The 20,262-nt window shown below is 38.0% G+C and overlaps 2 protein-coding genes across 3 annotated transcripts in view; one reads left to right on the forward strand and one right to left on the reverse strand.

The window, feature by feature from the left end:
• Window positions 1–20,262, reverse strand: part of LOC136041596 (sodium-dependent nutrient amino acid transporter 1-like) — a 157,994-nt gene that overhangs the window by 127,205 nt on the left and 10,527 nt on the right. For both annotated transcript variants that reach the window (XM_065726301.1, XM_065726300.1), the window contains exons 2-3: window positions 14,210–14,275; window positions 10,870–11,158 (exon numbers count right to left, since the gene is read on the reverse strand). In XM_065726301.1, coding sequence (XP_065582373.1) covers window positions 10,870–11,158; window positions 14,210–14,275 — 355 coding nt within the window. The remainder of the gene's footprint in view (window positions 1–10,869; window positions 11,159–14,209; window positions 14,276–20,262) is intronic.
• LOC136041594 (small G protein signaling modulator 2-like) overlaps window positions 16,262–20,262 on the forward strand; it is a 191,634-nt gene continuing 187,633 nt past the window's right edge. Inside the window, exon 1 of the mRNA XM_065726296.1 lies at window positions 16,262–16,346. The gene's annotated coding sequence lies outside the window, so the exon portion shown is untranslated. The remainder of the gene's footprint in view (window positions 16,347–20,262) is intronic.

Below are 20,262 nucleotides of genomic sequence, written 5' to 3' on the forward strand. Positions count from 1 at the left end.
ACCCCTGATGTGCAAATAAATAGCCCCTTTTTTTAAGAGGTCAAAAAGTTCTTAAATCTGAATTTGCGGTAGAAGCGATTATTATATTTGTAAAGAGCATAAAAAAAGCATCGAGTGGTATATTCACTTTATATGAAAGCCAGTAAAACTGTTTGCACCAATTTTACCCAGAAATCTTGGAAACCGGAAATCTTGGAAAACCCTTAGAGTGGAGAGATCGGGATGAAACTTGATGGGAAGAATAAACACAAGTTATAGATTCGAGATTGACATAATTAGTACGGATCCGTTCTCTTTGAAGGAGCTGGGGGCTGTTAATTTGGAAAAAATCAGAAAAATTGAGGTATTTTTAACTTAAGAACGGGTGACCGGATTTTAATGAAATTTGATATTTAGAAGGAACTCATGTCTCAGAGCTCTTATTTCAAATCCTGACCAGATCTTTTTACATTGGGGGGAGTTGGGAAGGGGAAACCGGAAATCATGGAAAACGCTTATAAATGTCGTAGATACGTGATTGACGTAACCGGACTGGATCCGCTCTCTTTGGTGGAGTTAGGTGGTGGGGTTCAGTGCTTTGGCGAGTTTGGTGCTTCTGGATGTGCTAGGACGATGAAAATTGGTAGGCGTGTCAGGGAGCTGCACAAATTGACTTGATAAAGTCGTTTTTCCCGATTCGACCAATTGGGGGGCTGAAGGGAGAGGAAAAAATTGACATATTTTTAACTTACGAGTTAAACTTAACTTACGAGTTAGTGATCGGATCTTAATGCATTTTGATATTTAGAAAGACTTCGTGACTCAGAGCTCTTATTTTAAATCCCGACCGGTATTAAGCCTCTGATTTTCCTTTTAAAGCAATCTATTGATTCTTAGAATTTTGCTAGAGCTCATACCATAAGAGCTCTTGGCGATTTCGACCTCGTCACAAGTGCCATATGAGCTCTTAGCTCTTGTTTTAGAGCCATTAAATACCACTGCTACTTTTCTTACTGTACGTTTTGAGTTACTTTTCAATGACTTTGTTTTGAAATTTACTTATGTCTTCATCCTGGAGAATCCTAAATATACCGATAGCAGACAACCTTGTTTTGAACTTTGTAAGACAATTCCTCTCCTTTGTCTTGCCTGCTGTCATGATCTTAAAGATCATCAGTCAGGGCGCCAGCATTGAAAAAGATGCTTAGTTTTCAAAACACCCGACCTAAAAGGTACAATAGGTCTAATTACACCATCTTGTAGATAATACAACGACGATTAAGAATATGCTTGGAACGCTGGTCTGCGACTGGTGCTTCATGGCAAAAAAAAAATACTTTTTTAACATCCTTTTTTACTTTCTTGTGGCTCCTCGTCGGAGTTGGATTTTTAGTCAACAATTGCTCGCTAGGCTGTGCGTAACAGCGACAATCGTACTGAATCTTCCAGAGAAGAAGTATGAGATACAATAAATAGAAGACATAGATAAATAGAAGACATAGCAGGAATAATAGCTTCTGCAAGTGATGGAAGACGTCTCCAATTTCTTTTGGCTGACCGCTGTGGGAACTTTGACTTGCATTTGAAAGCAACCAGTATGATGCTTCCCTTTATGGCATCTGCAGGCCACCATAAGTACGCAACTTATCTCACAATGTATTTGCAAGACATGAGCGTGTACCCGAACAACTTCGCAAGCAGTTTTTGCAAGGCCACTTTACTGTGAGAAGATCTGTTGGTTCAGCTAACGTAGTTTCTCCAGACCATGCCTTGGAGTCTGAACCTTGAGGCAAAATAAAAAGGCGGCATCAAAGGGCTAACTCTGAATACCATTGCGGTCGCCAAGTGGATATCTACCCTGTCATTTTATGCAAATGTATCAGCCTCACTGTGTAAACTAGCTGGAATAAACGGAAACAGTGAGTATGACGGATCCGAGAAGGCAGACTTTCAAAACGAAAAGTTTGTGTTGAAGACTATGTCAGTAGTTGAAAGTTATGTGAATCCCTTCGATTGTAAAGAAAGAGAACTTATGAACATCATGACTAGTGAAGTTGCTGAAAATTCAATCCAAGATAGTCTTTTGGCTGCTGAAGAAAACGGCGTAAGAGCCGTTGAAGCATTTGTCGCTGGGCAACCCAACCCCTTTTCAAAAATTAAGGTGGTGACTATGGCTAGTAGCTTGAAGAAGGGTAAAGAGCAGAAGAAGAAAGCATTCAGCTGCATCCAAGAAGAACTAGAACTGTCTAGGAAGATATTACTTGCTTGTGGTAGCGCTCCGGCTACGTCTTTGTCAGTATTGCGTAGATTGATGCCCCATAAACTCCTTCCGGTATCACCAGCTCTGTTTGAAAGAACAGGCACTGGTGCTGGCATTTGGTTACGAACGAGTTCGAAAGCTGCACTTATAGATTCAATACGAATGCTTAATGCAATTGATTCTTGGCCTATGAACGTCACTCTAAGACCTGAGGCAAAGCAGGCAGTTTTGCTAGAATTTATGGCATTCATTTGAACCCAAATTCCGTCGAAAACCGAAACCTTGGAGAATTTTGCATGTAGAATGTTGCGAAACATAACGAAAGAACTTTCAGATTTGACTGAACTGCATGTCATATCAGACAGATACGATGGCCTGCATTTGATAAAGGACCTAAGAGGGTTGTCCTATTCTCCTAAAAAAACAGCAGCGGCTGTCATAGTAGAAGGGGCGAGGGCACTATCAGAACATTCTTAATCTCTCGATCTGTGAGCTTGGAAAACTGGGAGCTTGTGCTGACGCAGTCATCGACGAAGGCGAAAATTGCTGAGGTTATATTTGAAATTTGGAAATATCAGACAGAAAACACGCCCTTTCCGCTAGTGCTTCCTGGTGGGTTTAGTGATAGACGTGAAGGCTATGTAAAAGGTCTACCATTTGATGTTTGCTTTGAATTTACTGAGAGCCTTGCGAGCACCCATGTGGAAGCTGATACGAGGCTGGTACTACATGTGGCTCATTGTTTTCGCAGGGGTTATCATCAGGTGATAGTGAAAGCCAACGTCACAGATATTTTGGCCATGCTTATTCAGCATTTCAAGATTATGGCTTCTAAGTGTACTGCATCCGATCCTGAGTTGTACCTCAAGTTTAGAGATAAAACATTCCCGATACACCAAGTAGTGAAAAAGATCCCGGTCGCCGTCACAAACACTATTACCTTTCTTCACTGTTTTACCGGCTGTGATACTGTGAGCTTCTTCTATTCAAAAGGCAAAAAAACTTTCTTTACTGTGGCTCTGAAGCTGGTGTCCTGGACGACCTGGAAAAGTTAACAGCGAAGGTGATTAGTGCGCCCTAGTGTTTAACAGTGTTTCTGGATGACCTAGCAAACATTCTTAGAAAAATTGTCATTGCTACCTACGGCAAGCGATATGAAAGGTTTTCCAGTTTAAATGATCTGCGAGTTCACTTATTTCACAAGAAAAGCAGTCTGAAGTGCCTTCCACCAACAGAAAACACTTTCAAATACCATGTAAAAAGAGCTGCCTTTCAGTGGTCTTTGATGCTGCAAGCCTCAGAAGCGCGGCCATATATTCACAACCCATTGCATTTCGGGTGGGTATATAGCCATACAGATGGGGCCATTTCAATAACTACAACGCTTCTGCAGTGGCCTTCGACAGTCAAAGGTGTGCCCAAATTATTCTCGTGCAAAGATGGATGTGCAGAAAGTTGCCCTTGTTCTTTTGATGGGAAGTGTGATATACTTTGCTCATGTGTCGGCAGCTGCTCAATAGATTCGGATGAAGAATAAAGAAAGGGGAGTTTCTAATGCATATCTTTCCTGCTGTATAATGCCATTGCCCTCCCACATGTACTGTATATAGCACCTTTTTGGAATTATTTGTCGTCCGCCCAATGTACAAAAGTAAGAGTTCTGTATTTTCGATTCGCGAAGTTCCTTCTGAGACTTCCTCTGTGGACGAATAACTCGTATGTCATGCGTAATTACGGAGTTTTCGATCCAACAGTTTGCATTAACCGGGTCGTAGAGAATTTCCTGGAAAAGGCTAAGGGAATTGGACGAACCCGTGGCTAGCTATCACGTGTCAGTAGTTTTGTTAGTGTACATAGTGTGTGTACTATGGTTATGTTCGTAGTGTGATTTTCTTTTCTTTTTCCATTCGTACTCAGATGTAATTCTAGTGAATTTCGGGTAATAAAAGTACTTACTTACTTACTTTACCATTTCCTATCTTTTTTTTCTTATGTTTAAATGGAAATCGTGATTTGTCTGAAATTTAATATCCATTAATCAACTAATCGCTAAGATAATCGACGCCTGTTCAGCCTGTCATCTTTAATGTGACTAATCCGAGTATGGTGTAGCTTCACATAAAGTTTTCAGTTGGATAGTTGCCTACTTTTAACAAAATTCTTCGACTCCCCTTATGAAACTTCTTCTGAATCCTTCTATCTTTTAATAAGCTTTTTTTTTAGATGCTTGTTGAGAACTTTCTTGATTTCTAATCGAATGTTTGTCTTTAAGGACGTTAATGCTGCAAGCCAGAGAAGTACAGTCACGTATTCAAGCATTATTTGTGAAACGTAATTACTAGAATAGTTTTTGATTTTATATATTTAAGCAATATATTGGATATGTATCTGTCCTTAACCAGTAAACGTGTCCGATTTGAAGTCTTTTTTTGGAGGGGGGAGGAGGTGAATCGTTTCGTTGTGAGCATGTTCGATTTCGGCTAGATTTAATTTTTCAAACTACTGAAAATGATAACAACACTTGTCAATGAAGGGAAAGTATTCAATTGTATTAGACATCAATTCTACCTTAAGCACCCAATTCTGATCGCTGTTCCCGGCATATTCGTAATCAGCGGGTTTGATTTAATGGGAAACCCACTTTCAACCGAGTGTACCTTTTGGGTGAGGGGGGTGTCACATTTTCCGGACCTGGCGCCTGGACTATTAACTAGGGTTCAGTCGAAAACTAGGTGTCAGCTCTTCATTTTTTCTTTTTTTGTGAATCCGTAAACAAACAATGGTTAAAAAGTGACAACAAACTTCGGACTTTTTTGTGGTGAAAATCCAGAAAAAATATGAAAAACTTCAGTGCAAGAAATTGGCAATAATGTCGGTGCTCACAGTGTTGGGTTGCCAAACAAGAATATCCTTACCTATGAAAATCTTTCAGAAAAAAGTGGGACAATAAATGACCTAGGTCAACATGAAAGAGTAATCTGGATTCCCGAACCCCTGACAGGTTCCAATAGCAGTCGAGAACCTCTCCCGTGTATCTACAACGCGTCCTGACTATACTTAAGAGATATCCAGCTTCCACTTATAACTGAAGGAAATTCAATGCCCATTGCATTAAGACTTACAAATGGATTGAAAACTTGTAATACTTGGTTTTGTGTTTTTTTTGCTTGCTCCCATTTATTTAGAGGGGCTGTAAGGAATGAGGAAACAGCTGGAAAGAGAGCTTTCATTGAGACAGAATTCTGTTGGTGGAAAAACAGTTCTGGTCCTTTGAAGCAACATGATGGTAGTAAAAACCATTGGAATTGTTTGTCAGCATTGGGGAAAGTTAAGATAATTAGTTCCGATACTTCGATATGCGGTATTCGATAGTCGGTCCAGATCTCAAGAAGTTCAAGAAAATAGAGATCATATGACCTCTACATTTTTCGTGCTATTTGCTTTCTTTGTCACCAGGACTTTCGTTCGAGGGGTCTAATCAGACTAATCAGAAACATCAGCAAATTCACTGGTAATATCTTTGAACTGATGAAGGAAATAGCTGAACGTGCTAGAAAATCTGTCATCCTTACCGCAGAACGTGCCCTATTTTGTTTCAGCCTTTTTTCATTATAGGCCTAGAAAGCGGAATTAAATCACTCTTTTTTTGTACAGCCTACTGTTTGAAATACGGTCAGTCAGCTGACCTCCAGAAGAATCCGTAGGCAATTTCTTTGGAAAACATCTAACAAATCTTCATTCGCTTTTTAGAGCGCCCTCGCCTCAGAACCATATTTGACCACTGACCTCCTTGTGGCTTCCAATATTCTAATCTTGGTTTGCAGAATTATCTTCTTCTTTTTCCAAATTTTTTGTAACAGGGAAAAAACATTGACCCTTGGCTATTCTACTTTTACCATCTTCACTTTTCCCACCGTCTTTATTAATAATAATACTGAGGAAAGTGAAGCTCTCGACTTATCAATCTCTTCCTTACCCAGTGTCACCTTTTCATCTTTATTTATTCCTAGACTCAGTGACTTTGTCTTCTTAACGTTAATTTTCAAACCTATTCTAGCACCCTGAACTCGCAAAACCACTCAGAGGTCATTTGTTTTGCTCGCACTCTCATCTAGGAAGAAACTCTAATTAAACCCCTCTGGAAGGAAGGTGATAATAGTGAGTATGGTAATTCTAGTGGCATTAGCCCGGATGCTGTAGAAAGAATGATGACACTTTTTAGACTTAAAGATGCTGATGCGTCGACCAAACTTTCAATCTCAGATTAATAATTGAGAATTTCACGAGTCATCAAACCCCTTTAGTCCCCCGTTTTATAGTTTACGAGCAAGCCTTTGATTCAGCTGATTGAAGAGCTTTAACGAAGGTCCTATCCGTATTGTATACCAGATAAATAAATTAAAGTGGTTATGGCTATGTATGAGAATAAAATTGCCGCAGTTAAGGTAGGGAAAAAGGCTAGTAGCTAGTTCCATATTAAATAAGGAATTAAGCTGGGTTTCGTCCTATACCAATTTAAACGGATCATTTTTGGTCATTTATGTGCCCATTATGGATCATTTATATGGACTCTGGAGTTTGCGGAGCTCAGCCAAGACAATGGGAGAATTTGGAATTAATTGGGTAAGTAAAACTCTTCTAGGCTTAGATTAAGCTGACGGTTTCAACATTCTAGAGGAATGAGCTCAGAGGTTTTGAGAGTTCAGTGTGCAAGAATAGGCTTGAAAATTGATGTTAAGAAGACATAGTCGCTAAGACTAGGAATAAGGGAAGGTGAAGAGGTGAATTTTGGGTAATGAGAAGATGGATCTAGCGGATAGCTTTACTTACAGTAGTAGTATTGTACTTCACTTACTAAAAAATAGTTTGAAGAAAAAACGGGTTTAATTTTTATAAAGCAGTGAACAAAATAAAATATAAACTACACTTTAGCTAACAAAATTAAAAATTTTCCGAATATTTCGGCTCCACGTAATTATTTATTTCACTTACTTATAGTAGTATTACTATTAAAAACGGTGGATGCAGTAAATATGTTAAAAGTACGATAGTCTTGGATGTTTTCCACAATTGAATAAAGTTTAGAAAAATAGAAAGTTAAGCCTGCAAACCAAGATTAAAATATTGGAAGTTACAGTGATGACAGCGGCCGAATATTATTCTGAAGCGTGGCTGCTCCAAAAAATGACGGAGTATTTACTAGGTGTTTCTGGTTCAATCCTATTTTCGAGGGCTATAATGAGTTGATATGACTAGGAAATGTTCTGCGAATGAAGAATGACAGATTGCCTAAGATCGTCCTTGCATGCCAAACGAAACGCAGATTGTCCCCGAATGTTGTGGGAGGACCTAAGAAAATATTCAAGAGAGATGGAGACTTCTTGGCATCCTTGGCTGTGTTAGGGTCAGCAGGCCTGGTGTTTCAATGAGTTGTTGCTAGTAGCAGTAGTAGTAGTAGTAATTTAACACTTTTTTGTTCGAATTTGAGTTCTGAGTTCTTTGTTTAACATTAAAATCCATAAACAAAAAAATTACTTCAAGACAATCTCCCCCGTAAGGCTCCATGGCCGGGAAAGAACAGGGGAGAAAAAAATACCAACAACAAAAAAATATAAACAAAAACCAAAAATTGAGTCGCCCACCTTAATAATCTCCAAAAAATGACAAGCTAGGCAGGGGGTAGCACATGATTTCACCAGCTCAATTAAATATCCAACTCAATCCAGAGACATCAACTCCAAGGGAAACCGGAATAAAAAATAAAGACAAAAAAAAACAACAAACAAACAAAATTATTTACTAGCTAGAAAATCTCTAACATAATTTTTGAACATACCAAACGAGTGGCAGCTTCGTACGAGCTCTGGGAGCGTGTTCCAGATCCTGTTGCAAGCTGTCAGAGGGTTGAAGTCAGACCTCACTGACGGTGTGTGAAGAAGCAGTAAATTGTTGGAAGTGCGGAGATGATAAGTCGATTGATCAGAAACAAAAGATATATTATTACATAGGACAGCAGGAAGATGGCCGTGCAACTGTAAAAAAACGAAAGAAGAACAAGAAAGAAAATAGAGAGATTTCAAATCAAGCAAGGGTTTAAGTGAAAAACGGTTAGTTTCCTGAATAAGAGTCCTTGCTTTATCATAAAGTTTTGAAAGTGGCTTAAGAGACGAGGGAAAAGTTGACATCCAAATAACAGAACAATATGAAACATAAGACTGAACTAGGCTGCAGAACAAGAGTCTAAGAATCGACCCTGGAAATATATATTTGAGCTTTCTAAGGATTCCAAGACTCCTGGAGACTTTCATTTTAATCAGGTCAATATGATACTTGAACGAAAGATTTTCGTCAAGCAAGATGCCTAGGAATCGAACGTAACGATCCTTAGGTCTACTTAGAGAACCTCTTGATACATTTATTTCATTTAAATCAGGGCAAGCCTTTGAGACTCTGGAGAAAATGAGAAAACATGACTTTTCGACATTTAAGGCAAGATAATTTACATCAAACCACTGGATAGCTCTTTCAAAAAGGGCTATCATCCTTGAACGAAGATCAGACTCAGTTCTACCAGTTGTGCCAAGAGTACTGTCATCAGCAAAAGCAATAAGTGTATCCGGTAAGGACAAACTCTTGTCACAGCTAGTAACGAATACTGGTTTACAAAGACGACAGCAAATGGTAGGTTTTAAATTTTTAACCGCATTAATAAGGTCATTGACGTAGATTAAAAAGAGTATCGGCCCAATGACAGATCCTTGTGGAACACCAAACTCTATTCCAGAAGGATTAGAAAAGTCCGGATGAACCGAGATGACTCGACCAGATAAATATGATAGAAACCATGAATAAGCATTCCCTCTTATTCCAATATGGGACATTTTCAGAAGAAGAATCTTGTGTGTTAATGAGTCAAACGCTTTTCGAACATCAAGAAAAAGAGCAGCAGGTATCAAACCAGAGTCAAGAGCTGAATTTAAATAATTCAAGAGAGTTGCACATGCATGCTCAGTTGAATGTTTGGCCTTAAAACCAAGCTGAAAATCATGAAAAAAGAGTTTAGAATTAAGAAAATCAAGAAGTCGAGAAAGCATAGCTTTTTCAAAAATTTTACTAAACACTGATAAAAGAGATATGGGACGATAATTTGCAGGATCATTCCTTGATCCAACTTTAAAAAGGATGATAACACGAGCACGCTTTAGAGCACTTGGGAAGACACCATTTTCAAAAGAAAGATTGACAAGTCTCGTGAGGGCACACAAAATGACAGGAAGAATGAACTTGACAACCTTAGTCGGAATACGGTCTGGGCCAGAGGATGAAGAACCCCTCAAACAATTGACAATTTTGGCTATTTCAGCTTCAGAGACAGGTTCCAATGCCATTGATTTAGGACAAGGTGGTCCTAGATAAGACCTAAAATCAGGTAGAGAAGAAGAAGGACTTACAGAAGAGGCTGTAGTTTTGCCGATATTAGCAAAATAGGAAGTAAACGCATCCTGAACTTTTAGCTCACCCTCTACATTTTTCCCGTCAATCACAACACTTGAAGGGACAGAAGGAGGCAGAAAAGATGGCCTGATAACAGAATTGATTACTTGCCATGTCTTCCTAATGTCTTTACCGCACGCAGAGAATTTTCTATGATAAAATAACGATTTAGCTCTTCGGCAAAGCGAATTGTAAACTCTTCTATATGCCTACAGAATTGCCTACAGATTTTATGCTTAAATCTAGCCATTTTAACACTGTCATTATTGGACATTCGAAGGGGTTTTCTCTGCTAAACTCACCAATCGAATGATTTAGAATGTTACTATCTTATATAAATTTTAAGGCAAGACCGAAAGGCTTCATGTATATTTAATTTATCAACATGTGAGGAATAACAGTAAGAATTTCTATGGTCATAGTTATTCTGAGTTGCTGTTTGACTGAAGCTGATACCCCTCCCCCCATTACCGTTCCCCAAGCTAGAAAGTTTGCAAAAACTCTCACAGCCACGGGGGCTAAGATTTAGTGCCGATGTCGTAGTAAGCAGTGACTTAAAAATACTTGGATCACTGACTTAAAAAGAATATTCTCCTTGGAGTATCGAGACAATGATAAAATTTCGTCTTATTGAAAGATTAAATTACTGATCTACAGACTTTTGTGTGTGGGGTGGGGGGAGAGGAGATGTTCCATAAACCTCATGATGTCTGCTATTATTTATAATTTCGAAATTTCTTTATTTACTTAACTACTTTTGGCTATTTAATTACTTAACTACTTATGGCTATTTCTTTTTTCTCTTCTTAGGTTAATTTCCTTGTTGCTTGTTGCTTTGTTGATTTTGGAACTATGAAGGTTATAACTATCTTACCTTTCAAAAGTGGGACAATTCCCCCCCCCCCCCCACCCAAATACTTTTGTGTGCCTTCACTAAAAATTGCCTTGATATAATTTCTAGTCTGTTTGGTGGGTGTCCAGTAAATAAAATTACAATGAGATTCTTAATGTAGATTCTCATTTCCATGAGATTTTCAGTCTCATTTCGTTTTCATAGGCCTTTACAGAAAATCACCTGGTATTGTCTAGGCCTACAGATGTTGAAATGATGAGTATTGTGTCTATATTCGTCTTACCTTTCAAAAGGGGAACAACGCCCCATATTTTGACCTGTCCATAACCAGAAAACTGTCCGAGGATCATTTCTAGGTAGTATAGTGGGCGTCCAATGATCAGAAGCACAATGAGATAAGGAATTAAGAATGCTCCTCCTCCGTTTTCATAGGCTGTTACAGGAAATCGCCAGACATTGCCTAAGCCAACGGACATTGAGATACATGACATAAGAAACTCAACTGGGCTTCCCCACTGCTGTCTTTGAGGCCCTGGATCTTCATTTTCACAATTTGCAGGTTTTTCAGGTATCTGAAAAGTAATTGGAATTGGCTAGTGAATAAATTTTGAGATTTATTTAATTAAATGCAAAAAATGAAATGAGAAAAAACTGGAAGCTAAACTGGAAGTAGCCGTATCAAATAACTCCTTTGAGCAAACACTGGAGAAGACTAAAAGAGAATACAAGTTGCTGCTTTGGATTTAATGTGCCCAAACTTTTTATATGCCTTGATAAATTACTCGTCTTTTCTGTTTTGCCATAAATTCTTGCTTCGCTCTCTTTTTCTCACTTCTTTCCGCTTGTTCTGGCCTTCAACCTTTGCCAATAACGGGCTGAAGGTTTTTCACCTCGCGATCAGGTCTTTCCACGCGCGCATATATTTATAAGCTCACGTTGCAGTCTTCCGCTTGCTACGGTTGGCAACTCAGCCCGTCTGCTTTTGCCTGCTTGCTATCATGATGTCATTTTCTTTTTTGAGTTTTTACCTTTTATGTTCTGTAGCCTGTAAAAAAAAAGAAGAAAAAAGATCCGAAAAGAAAAAAAAATGATAAGCATAGTACTGGAAGTCTCTAAGTGACAGCTGACGGGTCTAGTGAATTAAGGTCTTGAAGAAAGCTGATCTCTAGGCGGATTTATAGTTTTTATTTTTTTGCTCTCTTTATATAGCGTGGCTGCCATCACAACGATCTGTTCATCCTGGCCCTTATGCTAAATTTGGTAGATGTCAGTAAGTTGTATCAACGACCATTTCGGTATTGCTCTTAAATCTGGGTGTCGGGCATAATTGAAAGTTGAACTATCTGGTCTTTCAAGAAAACGTTTTTTAGAACATACTCTTATGGATGTTTGCCTAAAAAGAGGATATTACTATGTTTTATTTTTTACCAGTGGATAAGCAATTGCATCCGAAGTATTTTCCCACTATCTGCTATCATGTTTACATCCCGGAGGGCTACTTGTTTCACTGCACCTGCCATATTTAACACCACATGTACTTACACCCACCACACTGCACCTTATCGCATTGCACACATCACATTTGCATGCCACATGACATAAACAGTCGGAGAAAGCTGATAGGCCTAGGGAGCTTATATTCATTTATTGACAAATATAAAGTTCTGTAGCTCTGAATAGCCTATCCCCCGTGAAAAATCGATGCATTTTAATAACAATCAAATCAAATTTCTTGCTTTTGGTACATACAGAAAATAATAATGAAAGAGAAATGTAGTTATTCATGAAAAAATTTAAATAAAAGTTATGTTATGAAAAAAGTTTATTTGGAGCAACGTAAAAGGCGAAATATTTTTGCTGAGGCGACATATCGTGATAATTTGGTTCTCTGGTTGCATGTTTTTATTCTGAGACGTGACTCCATGTCCAATCGACCGTTCCTTGTACCATGCATACATCATAGGTATCACAACTTAGATACCAATACAGTTATGAAAACTCATATCTTGCCCATGAAAAGCTTTTGGTAAAGAGCTCTGAACTTGGCGCCTCCTCCTAGCCTGTGCTCCGACGCGTGGATCGTACTACAACACCATAGGCGGGAACGCAATTTTGTTTTGTTGCATACACAGCTTAGATACCAATGCCAGTTACCTGTTACCAATTAGATACCAATACCAATTTCCTGTCTCCAGCCACTAACATCCCTACCGCGCACTGTGTCGCAAAAATAAATCGAGTTTTCATATCTGTATTGGTATCTAAGCTGTGATAGGTAATCTATACATACAGTAATGAGAGTTCCTGCCTTCGCCACTAAAAAAACATGGGACACATCATGTCTCACACATTTCTTCTTAGCTCCTCTTTCGCGCATGCGCAATAACGGATTTATATAGCTTTGCTATGCTTTGATCCGCTATTAAGAAACTAATCAATAGTTCAGTACCCTAACCGCCGTCCTTTTATGGCGCTGTGGTGTGTCCCTTTTCTGAAACAAATTTTCATTACCGTATATTTACCTAGGTTGTTCGCCATTCAGGTGCATATTCCCTCAAATTTATACCCCACTAAACTCTCTTCGTACCCTTGGGGGTACGCGTACCATACTCTCAGAAACAGTAGCCTGTATGAGGAGAATTTAGTTCATCAGGTGACATAGAATCGGGTTCTTTAAGTAAAATTTCTTTCCCGTGCCAATCATAGAACGACTTGGTATTATGCCATAAAAGCAAATTAATCTTTGTTTTATGTAATTACAACAGAAAATATTTCTTTGTGTTCAACGTTCAGAAATTGCAAGAATTGTGAAGGCAAATAATACAGCCTACATTTTTATGACTAGTAACAAAAATGTCGCTATCTTTTTATTGTTAAGTAAACAGTTATTCCGACATTTGCCATAAAATTTAAAATATTTCCATAAATGTGCTATATGACGTCGTGCTATGGCCTAATTTGTCATTTAAATTAGTATTGTTTCCGGGAAAGCTTTTTTTTCTTCTTCGTGGAAACAAATGCCCGGGCAAGACTATAGTCACACACGTAGATAAAAATAGAACTCGGTACGATCTAAAAATTTGGGTTCGTTCTGTTCCAAGAGCCGTTATAAATCTGACCGGCCAAAAGTACGTCTACTAGAATTAATTTGAGGGTGGGGCTTTCCCTCAAATCTTGCATAATCAAAATTTGGACTTAACTTCAATTTTAACAAGCTTTGATGTGTCCAACCATTTGTGATATACGTGCTTCATAGATTTCTATTTTAGATGTCTGTATTGTAATACTTGCCTCAGATTAGCAATAGGAAATCAAGAAGTTCATTATATGCCTCATCTGAGGGCAAAAACGCAATTTGTAAAATAAAGAGGCTACCAAATCTTTACTAATAAAATATATAAAAGCATGATTTTGTTTTCTGAACTCGTTTTCCCCCAAGTTTACGGTTCCCCAACGAATTATTTTTACATGCTGATTTTTCGCGCTAAACAAGGTATCAAGAGAAATAATTGTGAAAGTAACTTTTAAAAAAAAGCATATTACGGGAGTAACTTTATAAGGGTTAAGCACTTCTATATCATGGCGGACTCAAACGGCTTACGGACTGTAAGAAAAATACTCACGGATTCTGAAGCTTCTTCGGCTTCATAAGCTGGATTACAATATTCGTACTTCGGAGGCGAATGCTCCTAAAAAAAGAGACAAAATTGTTTGTTAAGAATATAGCTATAAAAATTAGATTTTTAGGACACTTTCTTCTGTCTCCTAGTTTTATTTAGCTGAGCAAAATATTTTCTTAAGACTAGACTTGAAGGTGTATTCATTTCACTTGACACGCGCTTAATCTTTGATTAAATAAAAAAAACCTAGTTTTTTTAACTGAAAGTAAGGAGCGAAACTTAAAGCGAACAGAAATTACTCCGTATATGAAAGGGGCTTTTCCTCCTCAACACCCTGCTCTTTACGCTAGAGTTTGACTCTTTCTCTTAACTCTACTTTTTGAAACAGTAAGGAACTGTTTAATGGTAAACGAAACTCTAAAAAACGGAATTTTTATGCTAAAAGATACATCAAAAGAATCGGATTTTCATGCTGATTTTAAATATATAAGTTTCATCAAATTTAGTCTTTGTCATCAATAGTTACGAGCCTGAGAAAATTTGCCTCATTTTGGAAAATAGGGGGAAACACCCCCTAAAAGTCATAGAATCTTAACGAAAATCGCATTCAGCATATCAGAGACCGCTATAGCAAAAATTTCAAGCTCCTATCTAAAAAAATGTGGAATTTTGTATTTTTTGCTAGAAGACAGATCACGGGTGCGTGTTTATTTGTTTTTTGTTGTTTTTTTTTCAGGGGTCATCGTATCCACCAAGTGGTCCTAGATTGTCGCAAGAGGGATCATTCTAACGGAAATGAAAAGTTCTAGTGCCCTTTTTAAGTGACCGAAACAATTGGAGGACACCTAGGCCCCTCCCACGCTAATTATTTCCCCAAATTCAACGGATCAAAATTTTGAGATAGCCATTTTGTTCTACATAGTCGAAAACCATAATAACTATGTCTTTAAGGATGACTTACTCCCCCACAGTCCCTGGGGGAGGGGCTGCACGTTACAAACTTTGACCAGTGTTTACATACAATAATGGTTATTGGGAAGCGTACAGACTTTTTCAGTGGGATTTTTTTAGTTTGGGTGGTTGAGGGGAGGGGGCTATGTTGGAGGATCTATCCTTGGAGGAATATGTCATGGGGGAAGAGAAATTCAGTAAAAAGGGCGGGGGATTTTCTAGCATTACTTAAAAAAACAATAAAAAAATAAACATGAAAAGGTTTTTTAACTTGAAAGTAAGGAGTAGCATTAAAACTTAAAACGAACAGAGATTATTCCGCATATGAGGGGTTCTAAAAATACTTTAGCATAAAGAGCGAGGTATTTAGGAGAAGATAAATACCTCGCTCTTTATGCTAAAGTATTTTTAGTAATTTAAACTATTTATTCTACGGCCTTTCTGATTCAGGGGTCATTCTTAAAGAATTGGGACAAAACTTAAGATTTAGTGTACGCTAAAGTTTACGCTCTTTACGCTAAAGTTTGACTCTTTGCCACAGTTCTACTTTTTAAAACAATTAAAATCTTTGGCGTAAAGAGCGAGGGATTGTGGAGGGGACAACCCATTTCATGTACGGAGTAATTTCTGTTCGTTTTAAGTTTTAATGTCGCTCCTTACTTTCAGTTAAAAAAAACTAGTTATTTTTTTATTTAATACCATAATAAGGCTGCATAATTCAAACATCCACAGCAACGGGTCAGTTTTCTTTAGTGTATCTTTGCCTTTACGGTACTATACGGCTCATTTTTCAGTTTTAACCTTCATTTTCACTTGATTTGGGGAAATTGGCTCCAAATTTGCCCCCCTCATACTACCAGGATTTTGACGAGATTCCGCCAATGATTTCTTGTCCTTTTCTCCTCTATTGCTTAAATAAACTTATTATCTTAGTTGTAGCAGGGTAAATGATGTTGTAGTTAGGTTTTGTATTTTAAACTTCTTCTGAAAGTAAATTTTAATAACATTTTTTTTTTGTTAATTTTTTTGATTGCTGAAAGTTGTGCAAATGACTTATTTAATTCCTTGCACTTTTCCAGGTAATATCCTATTTCCCTGACCCGTCTATATCATCATATGCATCTGTGAAGTGGACACGCCATTTGGGGTTTACAATCACAAGTGGTTCAATACTTCTTAAAGCATGGAGGTAGTTTCTGCATGGTATTTGACTTACTTGACTCATGTCTCCTGCCCGGTACTGTTCGCCGTAGAGAGTGACGCCTGTTTCCTCAATCTGCTTTGATACATGGCAAGCGTTTGCGCTTGGCTCGGTCTAATATTTGCCAACGTCAGGAACTGAGACTGGCATCGTTTCTTTGGTCGGCCTTGAGGTAACTTCTAGCTGGCTTTCGTACGGTCAAAGTCAAAGACCGTCTTTGCGGGTAAATACGGGGACCTTCGTAAAACCATCGTAATGTATGCCCGGCTGCTTGGAACATGTTATTCCAACTGAACAACATATTACGTTGAACGTGTTTGGGCATTGTCAAACCATCGTAAGGTACGCCCGGCTGCTTGGAACATGTTGTACGTTGTATCTAGTTATTATCTGTATGGTTGGGCTCATCAAACTTAGTTAAGACTCGGGATCAAAAGACCAATCGCCTCGAAGAGGTTTCCTCTCTGCTCGATTTTATCTTTTTATTTAGTAATTTACATTATAATATCTCTTGCTATGCTTATCATTTTCCCCTGTTATCCAGCTAGTCTGTGAGTAACTTTATTGGATGGACACACTATATTAAACACCAGCATTTAATCAAGGTAGAGCGAGAGGTAGAACTCGGTACGTCAAGCAAACATCTCAAAAAGAGAAAGAAGAAGAAGGGGAAGGGAAAAAAGTAACTGGAGGTAGGGACTAGATTCGCCAAATAATTTGAAAAATAATAAGTAACCCCCTACTGTAACCTGACAGAACCAATCATTTAAAATTATTTTTAAGTTTGAGCAGCGATGGTGATGTACCTACTAAATCAGATGACTTGCATGTATTTGTAATGAGAGGAAGGTGATACTTTATACCTAATCTTTATCTCTCATTCTTAACAAACGGGAAAATAAATAAGGCTAAACATATAAATTATGTAGTAGTCAACAAAATCATCAACTATCTCTATTTTGCATTAATCAACCGTTGTATTCCTAAGACATTAGTTCTGAGCTATTGTTTCGTTTATATATTTAAACTTTAATTAAATTCAGAATACTATAAAGTCAAGATATTGGCAGAAAAGGTCAGAAAGGTCAATGCGAGGTGGCCTTCTCTCTCCAGCTCATTCACGTAAATACTTACAAAGATGTTCAATCGGAAATTTCTTCCTATCCTACATTGTTTATCCAGCGCATCACCTATTTTGTTTGAAATTCCTTTCTCTTACGTTATATTTTCTGTTTCTTTTCATAGGGTTCACAAAGCTAACTATTTACTAAAAAAATCCCTTTTTTCGTATTTTGACAAAAATCCCACGTTTTGGTGTAAATTCATGGGTCATAACGGCTCAATCGCTGCCTTGAAATATGGCAGTGGAGTTGTTAAAACAACATTAATTGAAAAAAAAAATTAGTAGCCTTTGACCTAATCCGATGTTCTGATTTTGGATGCTTGCGTTACAGATGGTGAAGTCAACAAATTTTATATTAATAACAAAAAAATTTTCAACTAAAATAAACAGCAACATTAAAACTTAAAATTAATAGAAATTCTTCCGTTTTTGAGGAAGGCCACCCCTTTCCCTACCCTCGCTCTTTACGCTAAAGTCTTAAAGTTCTTTAAAAACACTTCTCAATCAAATTCAACGACCGCTGTCTTTGATTAGTCTTTCTTAATAAAATTTAAATAAAAAAGAAGAATTTAAATAAAAAAGTCAAACTTTAGAGTAAAGAGCGAGTGAGGGTTGAAAAGGGCTTGGCTCCTGAGAAATGACTCTGGAGAGTCACTCCAAAGAAATCTGGAGTGACTTGGAGCTCAGTAAGAGAATCATGACTGAAAATTTGGGGATAAGAAGGACGGTGGCAAAATCTGTTCCAATAAAAACAACGCCACGTGATAAATTATCAACAAGGACGGCAGCAAAATCTGTTCCTAGAATACTGACTACGCAATAAAAACAGCCCCACGTGATAAATTATCAACAAGGACGGCAGCAAAATCTGTTCCTCGAATACGGACTACGCAATAAAAACAACCCCGCGTGATAAATTATAAACAAGGACGGCACCAAAATTTGTTCCTCGAATACTGACTACGCAATAAAAACAACCCCACGTGATAAATTATCACTAAGGACGGTAGCAAAATCTGTTCCTCAAATACTGACCACGCAATAAAAACAACCCCACGTGATAAATTATCAACAAGGACGGCAGCAAAATCTGTTCCTCGAATACTGACTACGCAATAAAAACAACACAACGTGACAAATTATCAACAAGTACGGCAGCAAAATCTGTTCCTCGAATACTGACTACGCAATAAAAACAACCCCACGTGATAAATTATCAACAAGGTCGGCAGAAAAATCTGTTCCTCGAATACTGACTACGCAATAAAAACAACCCCACGTGATAAATTATCAACAAGGATGGCAGCAAAATCTGTTCCTCGAATACTGACTACGCAATAAAAACAAACCCCACGTGATAAATTATCAACAAGGACGGCAGCAAAATCTGTTCCTCGAATACTGACTACGCAATAAAAACAACCCCACGTGATAAATTATCAACAAGGACGGCAGCAAAATTTGTTCCTCGAATACTGACTACGCAATAAAAACAACCCCACGTGATAAATTATCAACAAGGACTCGGCAAAATCTGTTCCTCGAATACTGACTACGCAATAAAAACAACCCCACGTGATAAATTATCAACAAGGACGGCAGCAAAATCTGTTCCTCGAATACTGACTACGCAATAAAAACAACCCCACGTGATAAATTATCAACAAGGACGGCAGCAAAATCTGTTCCTCGAATACTGACTACGCAATAAAAACAACCCCACGTGATAAATTATCAACAAGTACTGCAGCAAAATCTGTTCCTCGAATACTGACTACGCAATAAAAACAACCCCACGCAATAAATTATCAACAAGGTCGGCAGAAAAATCTGTTCCTCGAATACTGACTACGCAATAAAAACAACCCCACGTGATAAATTATCAACAAGGAAGGCAGCAAAATCTGTTCCTCGAATACTGACTACGCAATAAAAACAACCCCACGTGATAAATTATCAACAAGGACGGCGGCAAAATCTGTTCCTCGAATACTGACTACGCAATAAAAACAAACCCACGTGATAAATTATCAACAAAGACGGCAGCAAAATCTGTTCCTCGAATACTGACTACGCAATAAAAACAACCCCACGTGATAAATTATCAACAAGGACGGCAGCAAAAATCTGTTCCTCGAATACTGACTACGCAATAAAAACAACCCCACGTGATAAATTATCAACAAGGACTGGCAGCAAAATCTGTTCCTCGAATACTGACTACGCAATAAAAACAAACCCACGTGATAAATTATCAACAAAGACGGCAGCAAAATCTGTTCCTCGAATACTGACTACGCAATAAAAACAACCCCACGTGATAAATTATCAACAAAGACGGCAGAAAAATCTGTTCCTCGAATACTGACAACGCAATAAAAACAACCCCACGTGATAAATTATCAACAAAGAAGGCAGCAAAATCTGTTCCTCGAATACTAACTACGCAATAAAAACAACCCCACGTGATAAATTATCAACAAAGACGGCAGCAAAACCTGTTCCTCAAATACTGACTACGCAATAAAAACAACCACACGTGATAAATTATCAACAAAGACGGCAGCAAAATCTGTTCCTCGAATACTGACTACGCAATAAAAACAAACCCACGTGATAAATTATCAACAAAGACGGCAGAAAAATCTGTTCCTCGAATACTGACAACGCAATAAAAACAACCCCACGTGATAAATTATCAACAAGGACGGCAGCAAAATCTGTTCCTCGAATACTGACTACGCAATAAAAACAACCCCACGTGATAAAGTATCAACAAGG

Source organism: Artemia franciscana, unplaced genomic scaffold (genome assembly GCF_032884065.1).
Source record: "Artemia franciscana unplaced genomic scaffold, ASM3288406v1 PGA_scaffold_30, whole genome shotgun sequence".
Taxonomy (NCBI): domain Eukaryota; kingdom Metazoa; phylum Arthropoda; class Branchiopoda; order Anostraca; family Artemiidae; genus Artemia; species Artemia franciscana.